At 32.4% G+C, this 14,252-nt stretch overlaps 1 protein-coding gene across 8 annotated transcripts in view; it reads left to right on the top strand.

The window, feature by feature from the left end:
* Positions 1 to 11,979, top strand: part of enah (ENAH actin regulator) — a 183,366-nt gene extending 171,387 nt beyond the window's left edge. For 5 of the 8 annotated variants that reach the window (XM_056481597.1, XM_056481596.1, XM_056481600.1 and 2 more), the window contains 5 exons: positions 725 to 791; positions 1,243 to 1,302; positions 7,073 to 7,157; positions 7,836 to 7,893; positions 9,587 to 11,979. In XM_056481597.1, the coding sequence (XP_056337572.1) occupies positions 725 to 791; positions 1,243 to 1,302; positions 7,073 to 7,157; positions 7,836 to 7,893; positions 9,587 to 9,624 (308 nt within the window). In that variant the 3' untranslated portion in view covers positions 9,625 to 11,979. The remainder of the gene's footprint in view (positions 1 to 724; positions 792 to 1,242; positions 1,303 to 7,072; positions 7,158 to 7,835; positions 7,894 to 9,586) is intronic. The other 3 variants (XM_056481598.1, XM_056481602.1, XM_056481604.1) reach the window with 1 other exon arrangement.
* Positions 11,980 to 14,252: the final 2,273 nt, after the last annotated feature.

Genomic DNA, 14,252 nt, shown 5'->3' with positions numbered 1-14,252 from the left:
GTTGTTGATATTATTATTATTATTATTATTATTATTATTATTATTATTGTTATTTCTAAATCTACATAAGTATGGTGTTCGCATTTTGTCATCCAGCCTAAAGTCTAGGCTAGATGTGCCTAAATTTTTCGTGTGAAGGGTCAAAAACCAAACATCATTGATAGCCGTGGGCCGAAGATAAATATACCATTTACATCAAAGTTTCCATGGGTAATTGCCTAATTCATTTCATAATATTAAAAACATAAATTGAAAATATTACTTTGAATCTTATGAACTAATGCAGTAAAACTTTTTAAAATGATAACTTATAGCAATAAAAACAAACAATCACATTTATAACACAGTGGAGTTCAATGCTGAAAACATAGTCAATCAGAAGCTGCCTTTGCCTTGCCTAGTCTCTGCATTGTCCTCTATTCGTTGTATGTACTTAACTAAATCTGATTAATTTACACCATTTAAATTGAAACATTTATTTTTTTATCAATTTATCAATTTCAGATAACTTTTTGGTAGCTTAACACTAAAACAAACAAATAAGAGGTTACATTAAATTTGAAACGACAATCTCTAAACCATTCTCAGAGGGGATGGCGGGCCAATTCAAAGGTTACCATGGGCCAACTCTGGCCCACGGGCCCTAGTTTGGGCATCTCTGGTCTAGGTCTAGGGCATCTCTGGTCTGGTCTAACATCACACAATTTCTTTTTTCTATTCACAGATATGCCCAGAAAGCCTTGGGAGCGGACGAACACCATGAATGGTAGCAAATCACCAGTCATCGGAAGGTAATAATTAGCATGTCATTTTATTTGAGAAGGCAAGTCAGTGTGTGCATTATATTTCCACCAATTCATAAAGAGAAAATCTCCAGCTTTGGGGATCCCAGTGTTCAGTGGGCCTCCCTTCATCAACACTAATGTCAAATATTTATTGCTTTGCATCACATGCTTGCATCCGGGACCCTCACAATCGCATGTCAGAATGCGTGAAAGGTCCTGTGTTTGACATCACTAAAGCACAGTGCTGTTGCTTCTCATCAGATCAGTTTCTGAAGGTGTTTTTTTTTTTGGCTTAGTATCTGCCAGTATGAATGATTCAGTAAGGCCACAGTGAAATAAAAATATTTCTCCTTTCATCTGAGTTGGACTTGGTGCATATAGAAGAGGATTACTTTGAAAATATAGTTCAGATCCACGCTGTTGACCTCTGACCTGGCTAGTTTCTTTACTCTCACAGACGGGACACACCATGGAGAAATCAGATGGGTACTGACAAGTACTATGATTCCTTAAACAGGTATAAGAGGCTAGTTTGAGAACTCTTTCTAGACTTTGTTTGCTGAGAGTGCTCTTTAAATAGGATGAGGGTTGGTGCAGTGGATTGTCTACGTTATTCTCTTTACTTTTTTTTCATCCCCCATACACAGACAGGCTGCTTTTGCCAACAAAACAAACACCAGGAGATGGCATAAATAAATGCGTTAGGCTTGCCAAACATTGGTGCTGGTTTCATTATAATAGTGGAGTTTATCACTTTTGATATTAAATTTGTGTGTGTGTACATTTATTTATTTATTTTTGCAATTATTATTTTAATTATGTAAAGATGCATACGATTCTAAACTCATCTAAAACAGAAAAAATTATAAAAATGAAAGCGATTTTTGAGCACCAAATCTGCCTTTTAGAATAATTTCTGGAGACAATGAGTAAAGATGCTGAAAATTCAGGTTTGCCATCATACATTGTACATTTTTTTAAATAGTTATTTTAAATTGTTATAATATTTCATAATAAATTTGGGTGAAAAAAACTGTTACATAATTTTCACAAAATGTAAAATGTTAAAAATGTATATTTATTAAAATGAAGTATATTAATTTTCACTTTTATATATTTAATATACTGTACTTAGATTAGTATTACTATTATTAAAATTGTATTATTGTTGTTGTCAAAAAAAGGTAATGGATTTGGAAATTACAAATTTACTGCCCCAATTTTAGCTGTTTTGTAATTTTCACAAAATATTTAATGTTAAAAAATATATATAAATGCTAAAATAAAATATGTATATTAATTTCCCATTTAGAGGGTGGCATGGTGGCTTAGTGGTTAGCACTAAGACATGCAGTATAGATAAATGGAATGAGCTAAACTGGCCATAGTGTATGTGTGTGAATGCGAGAGTGGATGTTTCACAGTATTGGGTTGTAGCTGGAAGGGAATCCAATGTGTTAAACATATGCTGGATAAGTTGGCAGTTCATTTCGCTCTGGCAACCCCTGATAAATAAAGGGACAAAGCTGCAGGAAAATGAATGAGTGAATTTGACTTTTATAGATGAACATATACAGTATATATATATTTAATTATTATTAAAATTATATTGTTGTTGTTGAAAAGTGTCAAATCTTAATTTAAAAAATAAAATCTCAAACTTTAGCTGTCATGCAAGTTTTACAAAATGTAAAATGTAAAAATATTAAAATATGTATACGCATTGAACTTTTTATAGATTACTTTTAAAAACATATTAATACTAATATTACTATTAATAATTTAATTATTATTATAAATTATTATTATTATTAAAAACGATAAAACAATAAAAGTAAATATTTAGCAGTCCTTTTTTTAAATTGTGTTAAACTTTTTAAAAAAAGAAATCTATCAATTTAAGAGCTTAAGTATAGAAAATACACGCAGTTAAAGATGAGCATCAATTTGGATTAGGCTTTTACTGAGAAACCAAGCAAAGGTATTATCCCAGCAAGCATTTTGTTTTTGTTTTTAAAAGATGTCTAAAAGATGTCTTAGAGACGTCTAAACATAGTCGTCTTGGCTAAAACAAGGCTAAATTTGGGCTGTCAGTGGAAATCTGATAGAGGTCAAAGGCCAGAATAGGCCAAAACTATAGTCGTCAAATAAACAGAAATGAATGACTACACATATGAAGTCTGTCTAATCTGTCTATTTTAAGCTGTCCACGTTTAGATGTCTATTAGACATCTAGACTTGTTTGCTGGGAAGGATTTACCCATGGTATCATTATTAGAGGCTCCCCATAAATTATGCACCTCTAAAAGCAGATGAAAACATTATCTGATTATCTGAAAGTTGAATGAATAGGCTTTCCACTAATGTAAAGTTTGTTCGGATAGGATAATATTTGGCCAAACTTTATGACAATCTGGAATTTGAGATGTGTGTATATATATATATATATATATATATATATATATATATATATATATATATATATATATATATATATATATATATATATATATATATATATATATATATATATATATATATATATATATATATATATATATATACATTAATACATACATGTACAGAAAATTGCATTTAAAGCGGTCTAAATGAAACGCTTAGCAATGTGTGTTACTAATGAAAAATTGAGTTCAGATCTATGTACAGTAGGAAATTTACTAATTACTGTAAATAATAAAAATTTATATTATAAATTCACCAAAGGGCACGCACTATCAGAAAGCTGGAGCATTTGTCCACTCTTGCCAAATGAATCCACCTGCCTCTAAAGATAACACACTTTTCCGCCCTCCCCTTCAAATGTGCATTTAATTAGCAAAGAGAAGAAGTTACCGTATCGTCTTACGGAAAACCCGAAAGCTTCCCTGCAACTCGCACATAACTTTTCCTTTTAAGCTGTGTCACAATGTTCTTATCCGCTTGACTTCTGCTTCCTCTCCACACAAGGCAACCCGCTGTTCAGCATTCATTTCTTCCCCTGATGGGATAGATAAAGCGTCATTTCCCTTATTTCCCATGGCTCCCACCCTATGGTGATTATTGTGTTGGCAATAGTATCCTGTCTGATTGAGCTCCAGACTGGCATGAGAGTGATTCAGCAGCTGCATTGTGTGTTTTGCAGTGTGGATGGGGTTTTGCTGTGCTTTGACATGTTCTTTATTGCAGTTGACTCAGCAAATGTGTTGCTTTTGAAGTATCTGCTGCTCCTCTCAAGGAAATACAAACCCCATGGTGCTCTTTTTTTCACCCAGTTGCGCATATGTATATGTGTGTATTTCCTTTTCAGTACAATTATTTCCTATGTTCTTGAAATCTGAAATATCTTGCATCCTCTCACGTCTTGTTTATCCTGTGTAAATGCTGTATATGTTCCTTGATTCGCCAATTATGATTGGTGTCGTAACAATGTCAATTTAAGCCCAAAGTGTACATTGCTTTTATTTTTTACACTAAGGTAAAATGTCATGTATGTAAACACATATATACATGATCTAATATTGTGCACAGACTATATATTTATTTATTTATTTATTTATTGGGATCTAATAGCTCACCACAATAGCCGTAAATATGATTTTCATTTACAATATTACATCCCCAGACGGGCTGCTCTGAGTATTTCAGAAACTGTTGGAAATCTACTGGGATTATTAAGCACAACCATCTCTAGGGTTTACAGAGAATGGTCAGAAAAAGAGAAAATATCCAGTGAGTGGCAGTTCTCTTTATGGCCACAGTGTACCCATCTTCTGATGGCTACTTTCAGCAGGATATGTGCCAAGGAGCAAATCATCTCAGACTGGATTCTTGAACATGACAATGAGTTCACTGTACTCAAACGACCTCCAAAGTCACAAGATCTCTATCTAATAGAGCACCTTTGGGATGTGGTGGAATTGGAGATTCACATCATGGGTGTGCAGCCGACAAATCTGCAGCAACTGTGTGATGCTATCATGTCAATATGGAGCAAAATTTCTGAGGAATATTTCCAGTACCTTGATGAATCTATGCCACGAAGCATTAAGGCAGTTAAGAAAGCAAAAGGGGGTCCAACCTGGTACTAGTAAGGTGTACCTAATAAAGTGGCCGCTGAGTGTATCTTGACTGAAAAAAGAAACCCATAAAGGTTGAGGGTGAGTAAATGATGACATAATTTTTAGTTTTGGGTGAACTGTCCCTTTAAGCAGTAAGTGCTGCATTATTTAAGAAACATATTGTTCTTGTTCAATCTTCTGTTTCTTTTTCATCTGTGAAACAACAATGTTGACACTTTGTGGATGAATAGAGTAGTGAAAAAAATAATTAAAGTGTACAGTATGTGCAAACTATCAGTAAACTATTATTTGTAGAAACCTTTCTAACAGTGAACGTACACCACACTCTCAGAAAAAAAAGGTACACTGTCATGCAAATAATGTTCCTTAAGGAACAGTTTTGTACCTTTGTAAAAGTACTACAGAAAAGACCTCTTCTGATACTGTACTATACCTTTTATGGTACAACTGAAATGAAGCTACAGAATTGTCCTCATATAAAAGGTACAAAAGTTGAACAACTCCTTTATTACAATATCTATAAAAATAAATATTACTGGAAAGGCAAAGTGATTTTATATAATAATTTTAATGGAATAATTTCCATATTAAAACAAGAATCATCATTTAAAAGCATATGTTTAAAGAAACTCATAAATATTAATTATAAAGTTCTATAATACAAAACAACTGGTAAAACATAAAACTATAGGTATTGTAAACTAAACATTTAAGGAATTTTAAATAAATGTTTGGTAAGCATTTTGACACTGTTAAGGTACAAAGTGTCTTGTCACTGTGGATGTACCTTCATGGTTCAGATTTGTACCTTTGATGAAGGTACAATATTGTATCTGCAAGTTTAAAAACCTATAGTACAAATCATGCCTATAAGTTACAAACTGCAATGGTACAAATTTGTTTCTGTGTCTTAAGGTACAATTCAGTCCCATAGAAAGGTACTGCCCCAGTGAAAAGGGTTTGTACCTTCTTTGGTACAACATTGTACCATTTTTTTTCTGAGAGTGCAGACAAAATGTTAATTTATTTGTTATTGATCATTGCTCATTAACGATTTAAAGCGGTTCCATTATGTCAATACTTAAACTAAACATGTTTACTTGCAGCTGTGCACATTCTCCAATCTAGTTTGTTTATTTTATAGGTCACAACTTTTGCGTGGGAAGTTTTTCCGCATACGCTAGGGCTGCATGATATTTGAAAAAATGAACATTGCTATTTTCTGCGATATGAATGCAATTCACCAGATGACTTGGACTTGATAAATGGTTTGGATTTAGAAAAAAATGTATCAGTTTAGATTAATTGGGGGGATTTCGTAAGGAAGCGAATCATACATAAAATGTAATAAACAATCTACAAGCCGATAAATACAATAGAGCAAAAGACACAAATGAAATAAACTGAGCTTTATGTTTTTTGAGGAGTAACTGGATTCAAATACAGTCTGGGGCGTAACTTCTGCTGGGGACAGGGGGACATGCCCCCCACACTTTTCAAAATCCCCTTTGTGTCCATCTCACTTTCTATGTTTTAACTGTGAAGTTAGTCTGATGTTTAGATATTTGTACAGAAAAATGATTGTAAATATTTAATTTGTTTCATTAACTAAAGAGAGTTTTTTTTATGATCAACAAATTATTTATATAATTTGCTTACATATAAATTGTCCTACTGTCTTTTTGGAATTGATATTACAAAAAATTTATTGAATAATCAGTCTTCATTGTATAAATAATTCTATTAAAGTAATAATTTTTAAACTTACGAAAGGTACAGCTTCTTATGCCTGAATCCCTAAATAATCCTTATAGTTTAAAATCCTCGTAAGTCAATGGCCTCAAAAACAAATGCAAACATGTTTTTTTTTTTTTACTTTCACAGTATTATTATGAACAAACTATACAGTGTGGCTTTCTGCTCAACTATAATCCTGATTTAACATTTTCAGGTCCTGCGACTATTGCAGATGCGCACATAGCAATATCGATGTTGAAACTATATTGTGCAGCCCTAGCATACGGCACATTTATAAATAAGACCCCAGGTCACTCATTGTGCGCAGAAAAAAAAGCAAAGTACACTTTGGGCTTTACACAGCATATGAAACGACTGTTAAAGCGTGTCACTAAAACTTCTGCCTTGCATCTTGAATACGCAATGTCGACTTAAAATAGCACAGCTTCACACCATTTCTTCTCTCCTCAGACCAAGGTCTACACCAACTCCAACCGGATCCACAAGTGCCAACGGGGTGCCAACAGAAGCTCTTGACTATGACAGATTGAAACAGGTACTTGTCAAAAGCAAGAAGTGACTAAGTTGAAGCGAAACTCCTTTAACCTTTTAGCCCTTCAGAGTTTGTTAGAGGGGCTGTTCACTTCCTCAATATGTTAGCAAAGCTGGTGGTATAATTTCGCATTGCAGCATTTCCTATATGACTAACAAGGGTGAAATAATACTGGTTGGCAGTGCTCAGCTTTTGTGGGTGTGGACAATTATAGTTCTCGCCACAAAAGGCAAAAACCTCCCTTCTGTATGAATGAGCGTGGTAGATATGAAAGGCATATGCAGGAGTCTTACTTATCTGAGCACACAGTTACTTTTTTTTCCAGTAGTGCTTAGCCAGTGTTTCTGGTGGCAATGAGTTACTAATAGCAGCTGCAGTTGAAGTGTTAATGTTGTAACATACACCTACTCATCTGGTCCTCGCCATTTAATATTGTCTTACTGCCAAGGCTAAGTGCAGTTGATATAATGGCTTATATTTAACTTGTAGCTTAGGGTTATGTCTATATTTTGACTTGGCACAGCGGTAGCTGATTTGTTTCTTGCTTTCTATTGTATATATTGTACTTTTATATATAGCTTTATGTTCATTATTGAACTCATTATTGAATTTTTTTTTTTTTGTCTGTTTGTCCAATTTTGGTTTGTAACATGTTACAAAATATTCTGATTTGCTTTACAGGACATTCTAGAAGAGATGAGGAAGGAACTATCGAAACTAAAAGAAGAACTTATTGATGGTAATGTTTTGTTCAATTGATTTAGCACAATATATATGATGCACTTTATACTTTTTTAAAATATTTCTAGAATAATACTTGAAGCCAGGTCAAACGTTTGGACAAATTTGACTGAATTTGATTCTCATTCAACATTTTGATTTTGAGTTGTTTATTTTTATTAATGTTGACCGTTTAGTTCACTACTTTTTTATGTTGCACGTTTAATTTAAGAGTGTGATTTATTTAGACGTTTCTTTGAAAAAATTTACAACCTAAATTGTATTAAAAACATTTTAGTAAAATTAAAAGACTACTACTGATAAATTATTATCATTTATAATAATATTTTTGGTGAAATTAATGCTTGTTTTACCATTTTATTTTATTTATACAATAAAATGTTGTTAATAATAAGTTGACTAAAATGGATGAGCTGGAACAGATAAAGATATTTTTTTTTCGTTATTAAAAATATCTTCACAAAATTCGTTACAATGAATGAGCTGGAATGGATAGTGAAGATATTTGATTTTATTTATTCTATACAAAACAATCTTTACAAAAATTTACTCATTAATGAGCTAGCTTGGATAGTGAGGATATTTTATTTATTTTGTACAAATAAAAAACTTTTACGAAATCGATTTAAATTAGTGAGCTGGCATGGATAGTGAGAATATTTTATTATTTATTTTGTACAAATAATAACCTTTTATGAAATCAATTTCAATTAATGAGCTAGCTTGGATAGTGAGAATATTTTATTATTTATTTTGTACAAATAATAACCTTTTATGAAATCAATTTCAATTAATGAGCTAGCTTGGATAGTGAGGATATTTTATTTTTTATTTTGTACAAATAAAAAACTTTTACAAAATCGATTTAAATTAATGAGCTGGCATGGATAGTGAGGATATTTTATTTTATTTATTTTGTAAAAATAAAAAACTTTTACAAAATTTATTAAAATAATAAGCTGGAATGGATACTGAAATGAGCACACAAACACTGGCTAATGTGGGCCATTTAAAATATAAAGATATACGTTGTGTTGTTTCATAGTTTTAATGTGTTCACCAGCTATGTTTCCATCCACCTATTTTATATGCATTTTGGATATGTGGATATGAATAACTATGATGGAAACGCTTTTACCAAACAAATTCCAGCATGCGCATTAAGTCAAGTGAATTTGTTATGAGAGATCACGTGGTGATAAAAATGTGTGTGAATGGACAAACCAGCAGGTTGACTGCATTGTAAAACATCTGAAATGTTGTTTTGGTCATTATAAAATGCCATAACCATTTCAGTATAAGAGTTATTATATTAATTACCTTCAGGACTGTCAAGAGCGTCTGTACTCCGCGTGTCACACTTTCAAATGCCACACCGCGTTCATTGTGTGATGGCATTTGCCTTGTGAAGCGTAACTCATTTAATAAATAAAGAAAAGATTCACGCAGCTGCTACTGCAGCAACTTACATTTTTTCTGTTGATAATTTGGCACCAGTTAGTCAGGAAGTGACTTATGCAATATTCCAGTTTTGCGCATAAATTTAATTCACATTTTTTGTGGAAGCATAGCTATTGTTCAAAAACATTTTAAACAACAATTAATAAGCAGGTGTGAAAATCTTAGGCTGTGAACTGTAAATCTACTGACCTGAACTCTTTGTAATTTTGGTGTCATCTCTGTGTTTTCAGCAATCAGGGAGGAGCTGGGCAAGTCGAACTCTGCATAAAAGAGGCCGAGGTGCACCTGTATTTTTTTAAAAACCACAATCTGTCACTTCAGAGGTCAGCTTCAGTTTAAGACACTATCTCAAAAGCAATGAAAATGGGAAAATTACAGTTTTAACCAGTGGTGATCACAATAACAATGAAAATTGGGAAGGATCTGTTGAGTATGATGCCTGGAATAGACATAAGTATTGAGCGCGGGGTGATGGAGGGCGTAAGAGCGAGAGGATAACCAGACGTCTCTACGCGACGCCGTACACCAAACGCCCTATCGAAGGCAGTCGGGAACGAAGTTGACTGTCAGTATGCAATGGATGACTTTTACTGTGGAAAGAAAATGACGGGGGAGAAAAAAACAAACTATTACTGAATCACATACTGTATTAACCATTGAAGAGTGAAATTGTAAATCAAGCAGATGACATTCATTCTACGGCACATTGTTTAGCAAAGGGCAGGCTTTGTTTATGAATTTACGAAGGCGTTTGGTGACTCGAGTTGGCCTTGTATAGAGCAAAACCTTGAAATCGGGCCAACCAGCCGAGTACGGTCTATTGCTGCAGGACTCTAAAGCTTGTCTTCCTACTATTTTAACCAGAATATGTACATTTAAAATGACGACGAAATAAACATTATATCTGCAAGTCATTCAATCAATCTGTTCCAATGTACGCCATGATCACATCAGGTAGCTTAACTCGCTCTTTCAGTCGGTTTCCATTATTCTTCAAGAAGCGAATGCCACTGTTATCTGTAAACCTTCTTCGTCTTGTGTGTTCGCTAAGAAGATCACGAAGGACAATGCCTTTCTACTGTACATCGTTGTAGCTCTTTACCAAAATCCTCTCAGCCAATCGAAGTTAAGGTCGACGTCAACGTCATCTCAAGACCATATCTGTAGATAGTGCTAACCAGAAACTTTTTATTCACCATAGGCTCTTTTTTTTTTGTATTTCTTTCGATTTCTTTGCATGTCGTCTTATGAACGGGAAGGGGTACAAAATGGTTGCCACGAAAAATTATTTAGTTTTTCAGTTCATAAGCAATAAGTGTAGCATTGTTCCACGTTTCTTTTTTTTCCCGCTTGTTTCCATAATCGTCCACTCTGCCCTCAAAACGTGGATGAATGATGTTCTCCAAGTGCAGTTCACAACGGACACCTCTTTATAGCCATAATAAATTTGCAGGGGTTTTACTCATTTTACGTTTTATTTTGGGATTTACGCAAGTGGAAGATCTCGCGTATGGCAGCGTATTCATCTCACATGGGGTATTAACCAACTAAAGTCTAATGATGGACAAGAAACTGGCTCTGTTTTTTAGAGGGGCTTTATCTTCCAACACGCTTCTTTTTGTTAGGGAAACTTTTATTGGGAACTCTGCTTTTTAAGACTGAAATCTTTGTACAAACGTAAAGTGTGATTATAGGCTGTGAATTTTGAGGAGAATTCTTGAGAACATGAATTTGTGACGTTCTCTCAGATCAGAATTTTTTTTTTATCTCGGTTATCCGTTTCCCTATGCCATGCTCACTTGTTGATCCTTTTGTCGTTTCTTTTATGTAGTTCGAAACCATCAATCTCTCAAGGAATCGGAGCGTTTGTATAGAGTGTTTACAGCATTGATTGCACTTTAAAAACCCAGAAGTTCAAATGATATTATTGCTGACACGACCGGCCGTCACTTTGTGATCGGCTGCATCACCAAAGCTAAACGGTAAACTCTAGAACGTCACACACTCCTGATCCACCTTTGTTTTGACAACAAATAACATTTGACGATCGGTCTTTAGGTTAAACAGGTGAAATGTTTTGATCAGGGTTGATTCATTCCTGGATAAACCTGTTTGTGATCTTCATGGTTTGTGCCTTGTTCGGAAGTTGCATTTGATATGTCGAAAATATAAAAGCGTATATATATATAGAGAGAGTATTAATTTAGGGCCTGCCATAACTTTATTCGTTTCTTTTGCATTTTGCTTCAGTGAGTTGCAAAGGACACTTTTACAATTTTTGGTTCAAATCAAACATGCATTCACATTCTTCTGTGTCATTTTTTTTTTCTTGCATTCTGTTGCATTACAGTGTGGTTTGTGTTATGGTTGAGACCATGTATGCTGGTGGGATCTGAGAAACTGATCTTTGATGGCAGGAGTCAGTTGAACGCACATTAAGACTCGATTATGAGCGAACAGTGCTGGTCAGATTCAACTGAAGGTCCTTTTTAATGCAATTTTCAGTTTCCTTATCTTTCTATTTTATCGTTCATGTTGTACCATACTGTTTTCATGTTAATTAGAAGTTTCTTACACGCTAACATTGTTTTGTTTGAGCAAATTAAATAAAAATCGCAATACATTGGTGTTTGCGTTTCTTTCTGAATTTCAATGTTGACATGACTTGTTTGGATTTTTTATTTGACATATTTAGGTTTGTTTTGCTTGTATCGCTATAAAAATTGGTAAGACCTTAAGAAACTTCTCTCCAAAGATGAACCATAATAAAAAAAGTACAACAAAAATTGTGGTGACTATAATAAGTGTGTTTAAAGGGATAGTTCACCCAAAAATGAATTATGCCATCATTTACTAACCTTTGTTTCAAACTTTTGTTTTTTTTTTTTTGGTGCCGTTAAACATTAAAGAAGATATTTAGAAGAAAGCTGGAAACCTGTAACCATTGATTTCCATACACTGTAAAACCTGTGAAACAGTGAAAATCACTAAATAAAATAAGTTAGTTGAACTTAAAATTATCAAAAAAGAAGTTACTTTGACTTAATGAAAAGGAGTTAATCAACTGATTATATTAAGCAGAACTCAAGCCTAATGAGTTATGTATGAATAAATTCATTTTTTATTGTGTGTGTTAACTCTAATGCTACAGTCTCGGAAAAAAGGTACAAAACCTGTCACTGGGGCGGTACCTTTTCAAAAGGTAAATTTTTGTTCTTACCACGTCCTTAAATGTACATATTAATGCCTAAAAAGTACAAATGTGTACCCTAAAGGTACAAAAGTGAACCTTAAAATTACAAAACTGTACCCTAAAGGCACCAATGTCCACCTGTATGGTACAAAAGTGTACTTTTTGAAAAGGTACCACCCCAATCACTGATTTGGTACCTTTGTTTCTGAGGGTGTAGAAGCAATATCAAACCATTTTAATAGCTATAGAGTATATAGTTCTTTGGACTTAATTTGTTCTATTAACTGAACTTAAAATATTTAAGTTACTAATGATCTAAATGTTTGATGATATCAACACAAATAATATATGTGTAATATAATATTTTTCTCTCTCTCTCTATATATATATCTATATATATATATATATATATATATATATATATATATATACATATATCTATATATATATATATACATACATACATATATATATATATATATATATATATATATATATATATATATATATATATATATATATATATATACATACATACATACATACATACATATATATATATATATATATATATACATACATACATACATACATACATACATACATACATACATACATACATATATATATATATATATATATATATATATATATATATATATATATATATATATATATATATATCTCTCTCTCTCTCTCTCTCTCTCTCTCTATATATATATATATATACACACACACACATAGATAGATATATATATATATATATATATATATATATATATATATATATATATATATATATATATATATATATATATATATATATATATATATATATATACATAGGTAAGTAGTCAAACTATTTGGTTTAAAAAATTAAATGGTTTTCCGCAATTGGTTTCCTTAAACAGATTGCGTTGACTAAACTTAGTGTAGTATGTGTAGTATGTGTATAGTGTTTTTCCTACTATGAAAGTCAATGGTTACAGGTTTTCTTCAAAATATCTTCTTTCATGTTAACAGAAGAATATCATAAAGGTTTGGAACCACTTGAGAAAAAGTACATTTTCTTTTTTTTGGATTAACTTTAACAGACATTCAGAAATCATAATAAAATACAATTAATCATTAATTACAGTTGTAAATTTTATATTAATACAGTTAAAGTCCGTATTATTAAACTCCCTGAATTATTAGCCCACCCTGTTTAGCCCCTATCCCCCCCCCCTCAATTTCTGTTTAACAGAGAGATTTTTTCAACACATTTCTAAACATATTAGTTTTAATATCAAATCGAGGGTTTGTTCTGTAGACTATTGAAAAAAGATATAGCTTAAAGGTGCTAATAATTTTGACCTTAAAATGGTTTTTAAAAAAATTAAAACTGCTTTTATTTGAGCCGAAATAAAACAAATAAGAAAAAAAAAATATTATCAGACATACTGTGAATATTTCCCTGCTCTGTTTACCATAATTTGGGAAATATAAAAAAAAAAATTAAAGGGGGGGCTAATAATTCTGACTTCAACTGTACATGTCTCATTTTGGTGTAAATTTAAAAAACTAACTAACTAAAACGAACTAAATTTTATAAACAGTAAGCTACTTAAACGTGTCTAATTCAACATTGGGTAATTTAGTGAAATTAAAATGTTAGAAATTATATAATAATGTTCCATTGAGATTCAGCACAACAGATACAT

Source organism: Danio aesculapii, chromosome 20 (assembly GCF_903798145.1).
Source record: "Danio aesculapii chromosome 20, fDanAes4.1, whole genome shotgun sequence".
Taxonomy (NCBI): Eukaryota; Metazoa; Chordata; class Actinopteri; order Cypriniformes; family Danionidae; genus Danio; species Danio aesculapii.
The sequence above is the reverse complement of the archived record's forward strand: the minus strand, read 5'-3'. Positions and strand labels throughout refer to the sequence as shown.